This window comes from Patiria miniata, unplaced genomic scaffold, assembly GCF_015706575.1.
Source record: "Patiria miniata isolate m_02_andy unplaced genomic scaffold, ASM1570657v1 HiC_scaffold_16, whole genome shotgun sequence".
In the NCBI taxonomy this organism is placed as follows: Eukaryota; Metazoa; Echinodermata; class Asteroidea; order Valvatida; family Asterinidae; genus Patiria; species Patiria miniata.
The window spans coordinates 13,180,407-13,198,153 of NW_024037054.1; the positions used below are offsets into that span (position 1 = coordinate 13,180,407).

A 17,747-nucleotide genomic window follows, 5' to 3' on the forward strand; every position below is an offset into this window, starting at 1 on the left:
GGGTACATGATGCCCCCAGTTTCGTTTTCGTGCAGTAAGTCCCATAGCAGGGCTGTCAGCGCCAGCCGACATGGCTCTCATGTGTCGCGGTCTAAAGGTACCTTAACATGGATGGATTTTGACAAACTATAACTTGTGTGGATGGCGGATGAATAGGCCAACAAGCTGATAATCGGCAAGGCTTCAGACTTGAAACTTTTTGAGTGAGCCCCAGACATAGGTACATGATGATGACCCCCAGTTTCGTTTTGTGCAGTAAGTCCCATAGCAAGGGCTGTCAGCGCCAGCCGAAATGGTTCTCATGTGTCGCGGTCTAAAGGTACCTTAACATGGATGGATTTTGACAACTATAACTTGTTGGATGGCGGATGAATAGGCCAACAAGCTGACAATCGGCAAGGCTTCAGACTTGAAACTTTTGAGTGAGCCCCAGACATAGGTACATGATGCCCCCAGTTTCGTTTTTGTGCAGTAAGTCCCATAGCAAGGGCTGTCAGCCGCCCAGCCGACAATGGCTCTCATGTGTTGCGATCTAAAGGTACCATTAACAAGGATGGATTTTGACAAACTATAACTTGTTGGATGGCGAATGAATAGGCCAACAAGCTGACAAATCGGCAAGGCTTCAGATTGAAACTCTTGGAGTGAGCCGCAGACATAGGTACATGATGCCCCCAGTGTCGTGTTTGTGCAGTAAGTCCCATAGCAAGGGCTGTCAGCGCCAGCCGAAATGGCTCTCATGTGTCGCGGTCTAAAGGTACCTTAACATGGATGGATTTTGACAAACTATAACTTGTTGGATGGCGGATGAATAGGCCAACAAGCTGACAAATCGGCAAGGCTTCAGACTTGAAACTTTTGGAGTGAGCCCCGGACATAGGTACATGATGCCCCCAGTTTCGTTTTGTGCAGTAAGTCCCATAGCAAGGGCTGTCAGCGCCAGCCGAAATGGCTCTCATGTGTCGCGGTCTAAAGGTACCTTAACATGGATGGATTTTGACAAACTATAACTTGTTGGATGGCGGATGAATAGGCCAACAAGCTGACAAATCGGCAAGGCTTCAGACTTGAAACTTTTGGAGTGAGCCCCAGACATAGGTACATGATGCCCCCAGTTTCGTTTTCGTGCAGTAAGTCCCACAGCAAGGGCTGTCAGCGCCAGCCGACATGGCTCTCATGTTTCGCGGTCTAAAGGTACCTTAACATGGATGGATTTTGACAAACTATAACTTGTTGGATGGCGGATGAATAGGCCAACAAGCTGACAAATCGGCAAGGCTTCAGACATGAAACTTTTGGAGTGAGCCCCAGACATAGGTACATGATGCCCCCAGTTTCGTTTTTGTGCAGTAAGTCCCTTAGCAAGGGCTGTCAGCGCCAGCCGACATGGCTCTCATGTGTCGCGGTCTAAAGTTACCTTAACATGGATGGATTTTGACAAACTATAACTTGTTGGATGGCGGATGAATAGGCCAACAAGCTGACAAATCGGCAAGGCTTCAGAATTGAAACTTTTGGAGTGAGCCCCAGACATAGGTACATGATGCCCCCAGTTTCGTTTTTGTGCAGTAAGTCCCTTAGCAAGGGCTGTCAGCGCCAGCCGAAATGGCTCTCATGTGTCGCGGTCTAAAAATACCTTAACATGGATGGATTTTGACAAACTATAACTTGTTGGATGGCAGATGATAGGCCAACAAGCTGACAAATCGGCAAGGCTTCAGACTTGAAACTTTTGAAGTGAGCCCCAGACATATGTACACGATGCCCCCAGTGTCGTTTTTGTGCAGTAAGTCCCATAGCAAGGGCTGTCGGCGCCAGCCGACATGGCTCTCATGTGTCGCGGTCTAAAGGTACCTTAACATGGATGGATTTTGACAAACTATAACTTGTTGGATAGCGGATGAATAGGCTAAAAAACTGACAAATCGGCAAAGCTTCAGACTTGAAACTATTGGAGTGAGCCCCAGACATAGGTACATGATGCCCCCAGTTTTCGTTTTTGTGCAGTAAGTCCCATAGCAAGGGCTGTCAGCGCCAGCCGACATGGCTCTCAAGTGTCGCGGTCTAAAGTTACCTTAACATGGATGGATTTTGACAAACTATAACTTGTTGGATGGCGGATGAATAGGCCAAAAAGCTGACAAATCGGCAAAGCTTCAGACTTGAAACTTTTGGAGTGAGCTCCAGACATAGGTACATGATGCCCCCAGTTTCGTTTTTGTGCAGTAAGTCCCATAGCAAGGGCTGTCAGCGCCAGTCGACATGGCTCTCATGTGTCGCGGTCTAAAGTTACCTTAACATGGATGGATTTTGACAAACTATAACTTGTTGGATGGCGGATGAATAGGCCAACAAGCTGACTACTCGGCAAGGCTTCAGACTTGAAACTTTTGGAGTGAGCCCAAGACATAGGTACATGATGCCCCCAGTTTCGTTTTTGTGCAGTAAGTCCCATAGCAAGGGCTGTCAGAGCCAGCCGACATGTCTCTCATGTGTCGCGATCTAAAGGTACCTTAACATGGATGGATTTTTACAAACTATAACTTGTTGGATGGCGGATGAATAGGCCAACAAGCTGACAAATCGGCAAGGCTTCAGACTTGAAACTTTTGGATTGAGCCCCAGACATAGGTACATCATGCCCCCAGTTTCGTTTTTGTGCAGTAAGTCCCATAGCAAGGGCTGTCAGCGCCAGCCGACATGGCTCTCATGTGTCGCGATCTAAAGGTACCTTAACATGGATGGATTTTTACAAACTATAACTTGTTGGATGGCGGATGAATAGGCCAACAAGCTGACAAATCGGCAAGGCTTCAGACTTGAAACTTTTTGAGTGAGCCCCAGACATAGGTCCATGATGCCCCCAGTTTCGTTTTTGTGCAGTAAGTCCCATAGTAAGGGCTGTCAGCGCCAGCCGACATGGCTCTCATGTGTCGCGGTCTAAAGGTACCTTAACATAGATGGATTTTGACAAACTATAACTTGTTGGATGGCGGATGAATAGGCCAACAAGCTGACAAATCGGCAAGGCTTCAGACTTGAAACTTTTGGATTGAGCCCCAGACATAGGTACATCATGCCCCCAGTTTCGTTTTTGTGCAGTAAGTCCCATAGCAAGGGCTGTCAGCGCCAGCCGACATGGCTCTCATGTGTCGCGATCTAAAGGTACCTTAACATGGATGGATTTTGACAAACTATAACTTGTTGGATGGCGGATGAATAGGCCAACAAGCTGACAAATCGGCAAGGCTTCAGACTTGAAACTTTTTGAGTGAGCCCCAGACATAGGTCCATGATGCCCCCAGTTTCGTTTTTGTGCAGTAAGTCCCATAGTAAGGGCTGTCAGCGCCAGCCGACATGGCTCTCATGTGTCGCGGTCTAAAGGTACCTTAACATAGATGGATTTTGACAAACTATAACTTGTTGGATGGCGGATGAATAGGCCAACAAGCTGACAAATCGGCAAGGCTTTAGACTTGAAACTTTTGGAGTGAGCCCCAGACATAGGTACATCATGCCCCCAGTTTCGTTTTTGTGCAGTAAGTCCCATAGCAAGGGCTGTCAGCGCCAGCCGAAATGGCTCTCATGTGTCGCGGTCTTAAGGTACCTTAACACGGATGGATTTTGACAAACTATAACTTGTTGGATGGCAGATGAATAGGCAAACAAGCTGACAAATCGGCAAGGCTTCAGACTTGAAACTTTTGGAGTGAGCCCCAGACATAGGTACATGATGCCCCCAGTTTCGTTTTTGTGCAGTAAGTCCCATAGCAAGGGCTGTCAGCGCCAGCCGGCATGGCTCTCATGTGTCGCGGTCTAAAGGTATCTTAACATGGATGGATTTTGACAAACTATAACTTGTTGGATGGCGGATGAATAGGCCAACAAGCTGACAAATCGGCAAGGCTTCAGACTTGAAACTTTTGGAGTGAGCCCCGGACATAGGTACATGATGCCCCCAGTTTCGTTTTTGTGCAGTAAGTCCCATAGCAAGGGCTGTCAGCGCCAGCCGAAATGGCTCTCATGTGTCGCGGTCTAAAGGTACCTTAACATGGATGGATTTTGACAAACTATAACTTGTTGGATGGCGGATGAATAGGCCAACAAGCTGACAAATCGGCAAGGCTTCAGACTTGAAACTTTTGGAGTGAGCTCCAGACATAGGTACATGATGCCCCCAGTTTCGTTTTTGTGCAGTAAGTTCCATAGAAAGGGCTGTCAGCTCCAGCCGGCATGGCTCTCATGTGTCGCGGTCTAAAGGTACCTTTACATGGATGGATTTTGACAAACTATAACTTGTTGGATGGCGGATGAATAGGCCAACAAGCTGAAAAATCGGCAAGGCTTCAGACTTGAAACTTTTGGAGTGAGCCCCAGACATAGGTACATGATGCCCCCAGTTTCGTTTTTGTGCAGTAAGTCCCATAGCAAGGGCTGTCAGCGCCAGCCGACATGGCTCTCATGTGTCATGGTCTAAAGGTACCTTAACATGGATGGATTTTGACAAACTATAACTTGTTGGATGGCGGATGAATAGGCCAACATGCTGACAAATCGGCTAGGCTTCAGATTTGAAACATTTGGAGTGAGCCCCAGACATAGGTACATGATGCCCCCAGTTTCGTTTTTGTGCGGTAAGTCCCATAGCAAGGACTGTCAGCGCCAGCCGACATGGCTCTCATGTGTCGCGGTCTAAAGGTACCTTAACATGGATGGATTTTGACAAACTATAACTTGTTGGATGGCGGATGAATAGGCCAACAAGCTGACAAATCGGCAAGGCTTCAGACTTGAAACTTTTGGAGTGAGCCCCGGACATAGGTACATGATGCCCCCAGTTTCGTTTTTGTGCAGTAAGTCCCTTAGCAAGGGCTGTCAGCGCCAGCCGACATGGCTCTCATGTGTCGCGGTCTAAAGTTACCTTAACATGGATGGATTTTGACAAACTATAACTTGTTGGATGGCGGATGAATAGGCCAACAAGCTGACAAATCGGCAAGGCTTCAGACTTGAAACTTTTGGAGTGAGCCCCAGACATAGGTACATGATGCCCCCAGTTTCGTTTTTGTGCAGTAAGTCCCATAGCAAGGGCTGTCAGCGCCAGCCGACATGGCTCTCATGTGTCGCGGTCTAAAGTTACCTTAACATGGATGGATTTTGACAAACTATAACTTGTTGTGTGGCGGATGAATAGGCCAACAAGCTGACAAATCGGCAAGGCTTCAGACTTGAAACTTTTGGAGTGAGCCCCAGACATAAGTACATGATGCCCCCAGTTTCGTTTTTGTGCAGTAAGTCCCATAGCAAGGGCTGTCAGCGCCAGCCGACATGGCTCTCATGTGTCGCGGTCTAAAGGTATCTTAACATGGATGGATTTTGACAAACTATAACTTGTTGGATGGCGGATGAAAAGGCCAACAAGCTGACAAATCGGCAAGGCTAAAGATTTGAAACTTTTGGACTGAGCCCCAGACATAGGTACATTCTGTCCCCAGTTTCGTTTTTGTTCAGTAAGTCCCATAGCAAGGGCTGTCAGCGCCAGCCGACATGGCTCTCACGTGTCGCGGTCTAAAGGTACCTTAACATGGATGGATTTTGACAAACTATAACTTGTTGTGTGGCGGATGAATAGGCCAACAAGCTGACAAATCGGCAAGGCTTCAGACTTGAAACTTTTGGAGTGAGCCCCAGACATAGGTACATGATGCCCTCAGTTTCGTTTTTGTGCAGTAAGTCCCATAGTGAGGGCTGTCATGTGTCGCGGTCTAAAGGCTACATTTATTATGTAAAGTTATTATGTAAAGTTGCCAGATCGAGGCTCTGCATGCCATGGCGGATGTGTGAAAAGAGCGAATTGCCCATTGGCGCCATGCCAAGTGGGGCCAATTTTGCCTTGAATCAAAATTTTGAGAACAAGAACGAAACCAGTATCATTTGATAGCTTAGGACTTGTAGATTTATGGAAATATAATTTAAGAATGATTTAAGATTAGACTAATTAGTTAACTTAAGAACGGCCCGAAAAGCGCGGAGGGTGGGCGTGGCCGTCACCCCCTCCTTTCCTTTTCGCTTTTTGCAATGCAACGGTAGAGGAGAAAATGAAACCAGTTTGGATTATAAAAATATAACTTAAGAGTGGTTTTAGATCAGACTAATTACATTTAGAGTGGCGGGAAAAGCGCGGAGGGGCGGGGCCTCACACCCCTACCATGTACACTTTAGCTCCTATCGTCGCAAGGCATTTGTTAAATCCTGCCAAGTTTCTTTCACATCTATCGGTAGTTCTGATGTCTTGCGGTTATTTGGACACCAAGTGTATGAAAATAGGGCAAACCTTCGTCACAAATGTTTCCAATACCAAAGCATTCTTCAAAACTTCTGATTTACGATCTTTGCAAGGCCGGAATCAAAGTAGCCAAAGCGCTTTACCCAACCATGAAACATTATTTCTAGTTCACGATATCCAGCCACATTTTTTTAACCCTTTTGCCAAACTCACTGGTGCATGAAAAAGGGGACATGGGGATCAGATGCTCTAAATAACGAAATCGTCTTTGGGTCTTAATTCGTGAGATCCTGTAGAACAATAGTCAAAATTAATTTTTGATTCACTATTTGGACTTGGGACATGAAAAGTTGGCATTTTGAATTAATAGTGGAAATGGGGATACAAAGACCGCTGATCTCTCACATGGCCGTCGCGAGGGGGAGGGGTAAGGGGGCCCTGGAAAAGAAAAAAAAGGGGGGGGGGGAAGGGGGAAAAACAGAAAAGGGAAAGGAGAAGAGGCTAGGCGCGAAGTCATTACTGTTCATTTAATGGGGTGATGTCCCTGTGTCCACCCTCGAAAATCCGAAATACGCTGGAAGAGTACAGTTTTTTTTTAAGGGGGCTGTGCTTTGCCCCCTTTAGAAAAAAATCCTGGCGACGCCACCAGCTATGAATTTTCCCCACCTTTGAAAGTTCATTATGGTAAGAATTCATATCGTAAGATTAGATATGGGTCGTGGAAAAGTAGGGTTTGAATAATACATCTTTAAATATCAATAAACAGGGTATATACAAAGTTAATTGACCTTTGAAAGTGACCAGAAGGTAAAAATGAAACATTTTCTCACATCCGATCATTACATTCATTTTATCATGAAGAACAAACGTACGAAGTTTCATGCTTTAGTCTCAAAGTGCACAACTTTTGACGATATTTGACCTTCACAGCTCTGTCAGCCTATACCGACAGTCACTGCCCCCTTAGGATTCAATTAAATCTTTAGCTTTAAACCGGAAAACTGATATGTACTATAGAATTTATTTTTTAAATTCGCCAGCTCAGATCAGTCCTGCTACCTGTGCTTTCGCATTATTACCCATTATTTTAAGCAGAAGTCGATATCTCTAATGAAACGAGTCCCGAACATCTATCGACATCTGTAAAGTTTTAATTCCACCTGTTAAAATGTTTTGTTATCATGGTTATTTAGAGTCGGCACTCTCATGCGCCCTCCGACGTATGTCATACATACATAATGGAAAAGTTAACATTTTTAGCCTGTACCTGTTTTGGTATTTGAACATTTTGTGGCGAAGGGCCCTATTTTCATAAATTTGGTGTCAAAATAATCGCATATGACATCAGAACAACTGTCAGAGAAATAAATAAATGCATTGCGACGATAGCAGCCAAAATGTACGCGGAAAGGGTTGCAACCCCGCCCCCCCCCCCCCGCGATGTTTGCGCCGCTCTTAAGTTAAGTAGTCTGACCAAGAAGGAACTCTTAAGTTATATTGTAGTCTGACCTAAAACCACTCTTAAATTATATTTTTATATTCCATGAGTGTTAAAGCATCAATACAAACTGGTTTCATGTTCTCCTCTACCGGTTTGAAACGGCCGTTAAGACTGATTCATTACTCTTTTGGTCCAGCTTAGAGATTTTTTTCTCGTTGAAAAGCGTTATAATGTAGGAAAGTCTGTAAAATTTATCTGTGTTGTAAATTTACAATTCCCGTCACTTGCTCGGGCTCTGTTTCGAATCACGAACGGTCGGATTGCATTATGCAACGCTCAAAATTGTGTCCACATGGTCCACCGTGAAACAGAAACCACATCCGATATGGAATGTGCGCATTTCTATGGTAAGTTTTCGGATAGCATTTGCGCACATTGTCTAACTGCGGTCTTATATAGCTGCAGCCAGATGCTTTATACATAGGTCATAGGCATAGATATTTATTCTATATCTATGGTCATAGGCCACTTCCTTCACAAGATTCTGTGCCAACTCATCAGCCTCCCGAGCGGAGCTGTTTGCCGGGGCGCGGGGGGTCACGAGCGAAACCATGCAACGTCTACCCCTTACACTATGCAACAGTAAGACATTAGGTTGTCTTTTCTTTCAACCAAATTTTTAGAATAGGATAAGTAAACAATCCAAAACATGAAATTTTCGGGGATTTCAGGACGGAGTGTTCCTTTAATTGAATTTTATCACATTTCACCTATTGCATATTCATTATAAAACTGTGAACTTTGACATTCTGATGCATTCTGGGAGTCTCCGCTCGAGCGCTACCGAACTGGCAGGGCATGGAATTTTGTTACGCAGCTGGACAAAAATTCCCCGACAAATTTCGGCTTTTCCCACCACATTTTTCTGAAAACTGAACTCAAAGCATTAAAACACCATGAGCGATAAGTCATTGGAGGACTTCTTTGCGAAGAAAGACAAGAGCAAAAAGAGTAAAAGCAAGAGCAAATTTGCGAAAAGCACGACGGAAGAAATCGCCAAGCGACTCACCGAAGCCGATCTGAAGAAGGAGCGAAAAGAAAAAGAGAAAGAAAAGCCACCGCCTCCAAAAGAAACAGAGGACAAAAGTAAAGTAAAGGATATCATAGGGGTAAGGCTGATTACTCTTTTTTCCATGACCAATTTAAGATACATGTAAATTGTAATGTTTTTTTCGGTAATTAGGTAATTAGGGCAATTAGCATGACATGCATGATTAGGCCTATTTTTACTTAGCTTGAGTAACTTCAGCTCTAGGCCCCCTAAATTATTATCGCATTAGAATGCGATGAATGCGATGAATGAATTAGATGAATCAGATTCAGTCTCGGCAAATTTGGCACTTGGATCTGAGATTACATGTACACATGTTCATGTAGCAGCATATCTCACGCATGCTATATTCTAGTCTTAGTCCAAGACTGGATTTGATTTTGTATTCTCCTATTTTTTAGAAGTCCCATGGCAAACGCGTTAAAGTTGCTGCGACAGTGGAGGTCTGTATCAACAAGATGATACAGTCAATTTAGTCTTGGTGATATTGGCGGTGCTTTTCTGGAAATTCCAAGCGTACCTCACACCTGTGCATTACCTTGCATACAGCGAGGTATGCTCGGAATTGCCTGGGTAGCACTGCCAGTATTGCCAAGACTGGATTTGATATACATGTACTATTGATAGAAGGGGAATAAAATTTAAAACAAGTCTTGGAGTGGACCAAGACTAGCTATATGTTCAAGGTATTCCCAGAATTTCTTGGTTCCCAAGCTTGATACTTGTATGAAATAGCTTATGAAACCGACCTTTACTGCCCTATTGGCTCAACTATGCTTATTTATTATTTTGGGGATTGGCTGCGTTAGGGGAACAAAATTCCAAATCAAGTCTTGGTCAGTCCCACTCCCAGTGTCTGGGTCACGTTTATCTGGCTACCCCAAATGCAGGTACATGTAGTATCCCTTCTAAGTGTAGGAATTTACTTATAGCTACCATTTGCAATGCTTATTCAGGATGAAGATGATTGGAGAGACAATGAGGAGGAAAAGGAAAAAGACTACAGTGGGTTGAAGATCCAGCTACAGATAAGGTTGGTTACTTATGTTGCTAAAAGGCTGGACCTTTTTTATCTTTAATTATTGATCGCTGATTTGGTCTAAACTCGTAAATTTGGCTCAAGGAAAGAAAAGGAAAAACTTCAATAAAATACCGACAGTTCTAGTGTTTTGTTCAATTTACTCAATGTTCATGCTAATACGCAACGTATCACTCTCCATACGGAAATCATTTCAGTAGTCGTAGTACGCACCCAGTTGTAGTAGGTACGTGCATCGTGTATTACCCTGTCGTAGTAAGTGCATGCAGCATGTACTGCACACATGTAGCGTGAAGTGCAGTGCCTCACGACAGGTTTTAAACATTGCTGACCTGCAAGGGCGGATCCAGAACACAATTTGGGGGGGGGCCAAAAAAAAATTTGGTCCCCCCAAAAAGTGGTAAAAAAAATTACGGCGTGGGGTTCGGGGCCCGCTTAAGGGCCCCGAAAATTTTTTGGATTCTAGATGCTCTGTGGTGCGATCTGAGGCAATTTCTGACCACTTTAACCAATGTTTTTTTGAGGAAAAGATGGTGGTGTACTCATTGCCTGCCTTTATTGCGATGTCACATAAAAAAAAAAAAATTGGTTTCGTTTTTGGGGGGGCCATGGCCCCCTTTGGCCCCCCCCCCTGGATCCGCCCTTGCTGACCTGTGTTTAAACAGCAATTTAGACCACCCACATGACAGGTTCGCGACCAAAAGATATTTATGAATTCATTATCACTTACTGAAACATTGGCACACTTGTAATTTGTGCCACATACTGTGCAATGCAAACAGCCTGAATAAAAACTTTGGGCTCACTTTCGCGAAGCTCCCAAACAGAAATTATTGTTTAGCAAATGTGTGTGCTAAGCATTAATCACCAGAGAACCAGTTCAAACCATGTACATTAAATGAGATTTTGGTTGGTAACATGTTTTTACTAAGAAATCATTTTCATGCACCCTAACCCCCTAGGCCCTCTGTCTAGGATGCAGCCTCAATCCTGCACAATCCTCCAATTGCCACCAAGAAAAAAATTTGATTCAGCCTCAATCCTCCAAAATCATCCTTTGTTTTCTTGAATTTAGTCTGTGGAGGGTGACCACTGCCTCAATCCTCCAAAATCCTCTGCCTGTTACTGTTATGGTTTGAGGCAGTGCAAATGGCGTTTAGAAGCAATGCAGATGAAATAGGAGAAAAATACAGGGCTGATTTATGCATGGCTGAACATAACCAATGCAGGATACCAGTATGGCCTACTGGCTTGATGTAATGCATCCTCCACAAAAAGTGATACATCTTTGCCATTCATCCTCAATCCTCTAAAATCATCCAAAACCGGCAGGAGGATTTTGGAGGATTGAAGAGGGTTAGGGTTAAAGGATGAGACTGAGCATTTAATTTTGTAAACGTGTAACAAATATTTTAAGAACTGTTTAACCCATTAGCACCTTGACTTCGTTGTATTACAGTGTACATGTATTTATTCACTGGAAAATCAATAAAACCATAGAGTGCTCGGGCTTGGCTGTACAGTGAGTTATAGGCAGGGCGGTTTGGGGCGCTACAGTGACAAAAGGGTTAAACGTTTACGTTAATAACCCCCAGGCCCTTTTTGCTAAGAACCATCCTCAATCCTCCAAAATCCTCCAAAATTTTGCAACTCCGCCTAAATTTTTCAAAATTGTCGGACAGTCCTGCCTCAAAATGCATTCATCGTCAATCCTCCAAAATCCTCCTCATCCCAAAATTTGCACTCGTGTCTAAATGAAGGATAACCAACACCAAATCCTTCAAAATCATCAGACAGTCCTGCCTCAAAATGCATTCATCCTCAATCCTCCAAATTCCTCTTGTGCTTCAATCACCATTCATCCTCAATCCTCCAAATCCTCATGTGCTTCAATCACCATTCATCCTCAATCCTCCAGAATCCTCATTTGATTCAATCACCATTCATCCTCAATCCTCTAGAATCCTCCAAAACCGCCAGGAGGATTTTGGAGGAGTGAGGTGGGTTAGGGTTAAGCCATTTCACAAAGGCTGACGCCTGCCCATTATGTCTGCAGATACAATGTAGTCCTGATTGACATGATATAAAATCAACAATGACTGGGCAGTCATTGTAAAAGTAAAACCTTCACTACGTGTACCTCGAAAGCAATCCAGCACTGCGGTGCTGATAAGGTTTTGTAAATTGAATAGTTTTGAAACTGCCGTTAATTGTTTGTGCTATGTATCTTTAACTTGAAGGAAGATCGCATGAACGTAGGACCCTAATTTATAATTCGGGTTTCATTTGAACGTTTTGAACAATTTATAATATTTTATGTTTAAACATGTAAACGTCACATCCTTAATGCTTTGCGCCATTCTGTGCTAAGTAGCTTCAGGAATCTGGCCCACTGATGCATTTCCCTCTTTGTTTATCATTCTCTCTCTTTCAGTGCAAATCCTGATCAAGATGTGGAGGAAGAGGAAGAAGAAGAACTGGATGAGAATGGGGAACCAGTCAAGAGCAAAGGAGCAGGGCATAGTGGGCCGTGGAAAAAGATAGACGCAGGTAGGAAACCGTTGTTTGAAAATCCCTTGGGTCAAGACTGGATTGCAGGAGGTCTATATCCTTGGTAAACCTTTATCAAGCTGTCGAGCAGTAGAGGGGCTATCAACAAGATGAATCATATCCATGGACTTTGGCACTCAGACCGAGAAATTCTGAGCTTACCTTTAAAACAGAAATGCTACACTGTTATATTTTTGCAGTGGTTCTTGTTACGTAAATGTAGCAGTGAGACACACATCAGTGTAGGGTCGCCTCGTCGCAAGGCCTTGCCGAAAAAACTATATTTTGTTGAAAGGGCTACAGGTCGATGTCATGGCCAGTTAAATGTTCTGATAGGTCAGAATGCTCCCTTTATTAAAATTTTGGTTTTTTTTGTATCACTTGAGTTTCTAAGTTCAGCTGTTCATTGCTTTACCTTGTAGAAAGTATACATGTAGTGTAAACAGGATCATTTGAACTAGCATACTTGTGCAGAGTACCGTTAACACACCTTTATTAAAACTGACTTACGCTGTACACGGTATGTTTTAGATGGGGACAAAGAAGCAGAGGCCGCCCCGCCCCCGAAACCCGCAGAGCCAGTAGCTCCAGCATCCAATGTGGTGGTCGGCGGGAAGTATGTACCACCCAGCATGCGCGGCCAGCAGGCCGGTAGCAAATCTAGTATGACCCCTTCCAGGTTAACCGGGAGGAGCAAGACCGCTCCACAGATCTCCAGTGAGCAAGAGTTCCCCTCCTTAGCAGCCAGCTCCGATATAGCTAAACACACGTGAGTTGATATTTTTATATTGATTTCTTCATTAACCCTTACTCTCTGAGGGTAGTTTACTGCATGTCAGTTGGTTATGCCAATGCCCTCCAGCTGCAGTTTATTGGCAGATACTATAGTTTGTCAGTGAAGGCTCCAATTGGCAGGAGTTGGAGGCCCTGGAGGGTGCCTGATACTGACCAGCTGGGGGCACTCACTTTGTTATCAGAGGACTCTCATTGTTCTCTGTGGCATGTATTGGAGTGCCTGTCCAGTTACCCTTGAAATGACATGGCAGATATTGGAGGGCCATGCAAAAAACATAGGAGATTTTCTTGAGGCACATATTGGCATGCGTTGGAGGGTCTAGTAGGGTAAGGGTTAAATTATCTTGTTCTATGAATTATGGACACAGCTTTACATTGCATTTTTCATGAAAGCTGGCAAATAAATTGCCCTCGTGGAACATACATGTACATGTATATATAGAGTGGTGCAGTTTCGTGTTTAATTTATTGTTCAATTTTTTCAACTTGGACTTGATCGAATATTTGAATATTCAATTTCAAGATGCAATGATCAAGTTCAACATGTGATAGCCTGCACTGGCCCCTAGTATTGATTTGTGTGCACCTACACTCGGTGAAAATTGACTAAGAGCTTTTCAAAATAGTAAACAGGTAGTGGAATGGCTGATACTTGAACGAATTTAAGAAGAAATTTCAGCTAAATAATAAACTCGTGGAAGTTCTCAAATCATGCCTTAAATTGGCATTCAACAAACAATTAAACCACACACGTTGTATATTTTTCATCTTCGTCTCAAGACCGCTCCCATTTTTAAAAATATTTGCATCGAAAAAATGTTATTTGGATATTCAGTCGGTGATCAAATATTCGGTATATTGTGCACATATTTTGCACAACATACTTCAGTGCCCGAAATTTTCATCCAGGGATCAAAAGTTATGGAGTTCTAAGTCATCGATAGCGTGATCCTTTTAGAGATCATTGGAAACGTTTACAATTTTTGCCAAGGTCAGCATAGTTTACAAGCCAGTCATTTCTATTTTGAAAAGCATAGTACATCCCTTAATGTAACACCAAGAAATGTATGGTTGTGTGCGGAGAAAGTTGTCAGTCTGTAAACATTATTTGATTTTTGTGCCACTTCTGTTTTGATTTTGCAGTGACAAGAACTCCGACAAGAATTTTGAAAAGGTGACGAGGGGAGGTCCAAGCATAACCAACCCCGGAAGCCAAGGACCCAAGCTGGATCTAGAAAACCGCTTTGCAGCCCTCGGACAAAACTGACACTTGGGAAGCTGTCCCAAACCCCTAGAGAACGAGAAATTACACCCAAAAAAACCACAAACTGAATTTATGAAACTCACTCATCATGATCATTGATCGTCCTAAAAGTGCTGAGGTGCTGGCTGTGTACATAGACCTGAAAAGAATGAGAGTGTTTAAAAGTCGGAAACTATAACTCATCTGACAGGGATGGAAAAAAATCAGCAGAGGCTTCCAGTGATTGGCAAGGGATCGTGATATTGGGGGAATTTTTCATTCTCTTGAAGGAATGGAAGCGGAGTCGGACATCCTGGACCTGCTGTAAATACATTGATGGATACGTTGAGACTCGACACTGGAATTCTAACCCTGCCCACAGAGGTCAACGATGCATCAACGGTTAAAGTTTGTACCTGTCTGTGATTAGGTTTCTACCAAGGATCACTGCTTATTTGAGATCTTCCGCAACTTGATTTGAAGGATGTCTCCTCAAAATTATGAAAAATATTAAAATGTACACATTTGAATCATGCTACTCCATTAGATGTTATTGGTTCGTTTGGGGTCGGATATTTTTGTTTTTCATTTCAGGGTGCAAACTTATAACAACAAGGGCTAGTTTTTCATGGGACACCACTAGCCATACTGTACTTTCAAACAGTGATCATGACTTGAAGACAGCAATGCCATTATTGGAATAAGTCTTCCTGCACTTACGGAATGGCTTCTTTTATAAATATGTGTTTTGAAAAGCGTATACTTTCAATTTGTTGCCCAGTGGACAAACACTTTCATTACATATATACGAGCAATGTGGGACTGGCTAACTTTTAATTTTGCATCCCTGAATTGGGAATAGGGGATTGCAAAGGGGCATTCAATTTAAATCTCTACTGTCTCTGCATAAAAAAAATGTCATTTGCCAATCTGTACTACACCCAAAAGCTTTTGATTTTTTTTCTTCTCACTAGCCCTCAGACAACACCGAGTATACAGTGTTTATAAAATAGTTGGTGTACTCGGCGAAGGTCAAAACCCAATATAAAATTGATATCTCCCTGATGCACTTCCACCTTGTATTGTAACAAAACAATCTGTGCTAGGAGTTGCTCAACTTTTTGTGTGCTTCTTGTGGTGAAAATGTGCGAATAGCTGTCAAGTGACGGACTGGAATCCTGGCCTAATATGATGGGTAGTGACCTCAAGTGGCCTGAGATTTCATTGGTTGCTATCTACCTTGCCGGTTCTTCCTTTCCTGTTGTCCGATTGGCCAAATACTCAAGTGTGCATAGATGTGGAACACATTGGTTGTGTTGGAGTAGCTAACACATGTAAGTAAATGTACACAAGAGCGTTCGATTAGCCATCACGGGATGCTCGTGGCTGCACCGGTATCAACCACCACTCACGAGCAGGTCTCTGGTGGATGCCCAGATGTAATGATGTAGCTGGACAAATTGGGTGCTAGATTGAAAATGACGGGAACTTGAATTGAATTCGAAGAACTACATGTAGAGTACAAATGTAGAGATTTGTTACTCAAACAAAATGCAGTTTACGTTAACGGGATCAATTGGACAGACATATTTTTGATAATTCAGAGCATGTCTTCGGATTCCAGCATTGATTGATCTTGTTACAATGATAAAACCTAATTCCATTTTACCAGCGGAGCAGACGACAGTATGTCTGGTGTGTTTACATTCCCGCCATGTAACACCCTTTGACCTTAATTTTCCCAGAATGCCAGGCAAGTACACCACAGCATTTGATTAGCCTCATTTCGTAGCTTCCTCGAGTGTAAACCCTGTGTATACTCGGGGTAGCCTACTGGAATGGCCCCATTGATGATAGGAATTCGCATGGAAATACATGTATGTACTTATCGGCATTGTTGGGCCAATCATGCACTGGCTCACTGACTCTGTAATTGAGATTGAGGCGGTGTTTCAGTGACATCTGAATTCCATTTTCCATTGAGCGCCAATTCTTGGATGCATACCACATGAATACACTGCAAGTTAGTGCACAACTGCACATTCATTTGGGAGTTGTGCAAATTTGGCTTTGCGAACCAATGCGCGCAGTACCACAGTGCCCTTGATTTGCTTGTTTGCCACACATTATCCCCTGTAAAATGTATGGCATTATATGAAAACTATTCTGTCCTTTTAATGAATAGAAACGGAAATGAAAGAAGTCCTTGTATGTTTTTCCTTTTGGGTTGATTGTTTAGTTAAAATATAAGATTTACTAGCAGTTATTTTATTGGCTATGTAAACTACTTGATAATGATATGTGTATGTCGTCACACCAAAACACAGCTCTGCTTACCTGTAAATTAGTGTCGGTTTTCATAACCCATTCAATCGGTTAAAGGCAATTTTTTTGTGCTAGTGTTCAGACTAAGTATCCATCGACATTTATTAACCATTAGCATTTGTATTATATTGTACTCCACTGTATTTACTCCTTCATGAACCCATAAAACATGAAGTATTGCTTTAGATAAAGCAGAATTGATGCACATGTATTAAGTACATGTATCCTTTTAAAACATGACATTGTGATCCAACGAGATCAATGATGAAGTTTAGGTCAAGCTGCAAATCTTGTACATGTAATACTTTCATGGCATTTATTTGCTAAAAGAATTTATTACAAAACAGTCATCAACGGAAGGTAAATGTTAATGCGGCATTCTAAATGCCAGTGTCATTTGCATATGTACAGCACATAATAAAATGTCAAACACCATGTTTAACAATCATGGTGCCAACTGAAAATATTGAATTTGCATCTTTTATTGATACTTTTATCTTCTTAACTTTACCTGCTTAAAACCACTTTTTGTGGGGTGAATCAATACTTTTTTTTTGCCAGATACTTGGTAAGTTATTTAAACTGATGAAGTTCAAGGATGTTGGGTTATATTGTGTGAAAAAAAGGACAAATAATACAGAATTTAAAATTAAGCAAAACTCGTTGAATATTTGGGGGTCCTTTGTTACATGCATACACGCAATTATCTTCTTTTTTTCATTTTCATTGTACTGTTTGTATCTTGCGTTACAAGTTCAACATCTCATTGGTAAAATAGGTAGTTATTTGCTTAAATCATTTATTTGAAATTCACCACAATGTGTAACTGTTGCACTTGGGGAAAAAATGAAGACTCTTGCACTGTGTTATACATGTTGCATACGAATACATGTATGTTCATTCAATGTGGCCAAAGCTAGTAATTACTTTTCAACCCAACAGTGTGGATACGTTGGA

At 42.7% G+C, this 17,747-nt stretch overlaps 1 protein-coding gene across 1 annotated transcript; it reads left to right on the forward strand.

Moving 5' to 3' along the window:
- The first annotated feature begins 8,533 nt into the window (after positions 1-8,533).
- LOC119723047 (protein CDV3 homolog) lies at positions 8,534-15,985 on the forward strand. The gene is made up of 5 exons (XM_038193528.1): positions 8,534-8,896; positions 9,795-9,871; positions 12,312-12,427; positions 12,959-13,196; positions 14,366-15,985. Exons 1-5 carry the CDS (start codon positions 8,684-8,686, stop codon positions 14,487-14,489), a joined length of 768 nt encoding a protein of 255 aa, XP_038049456.1. The 5' UTR covers positions 8,534-8,683; the 3' UTR covers positions 14,490-15,985.
- Positions 15,986-17,747: the final 1,762 nt, after the last annotated feature.

Excerpts from the sequence above, each read along its gene's own strand:
- LOC119723047 (XM_038193528.1), top strand. The coding sequence starts at position 8,684 with ATGAGCGATAAGTCATTGGAGGACTTCTTTGCGAAGAAAGACAAGAGC. Across the intron at positions 9,872-12,311 it reads AAGATCCAGCTACAGATAAG|TGCAAATCCTGATCAAGATG; the intron begins GTTGGTTACTTA and ends TCTCTCTTTCAG. Across the intron at positions 12,428-12,958 it reads GTGGAAAAAGATAGACGCAG|ATGGGGACAAAGAAGCAGAG; the intron begins GTAGGAAACCGT and ends GGTATGTTTTAG.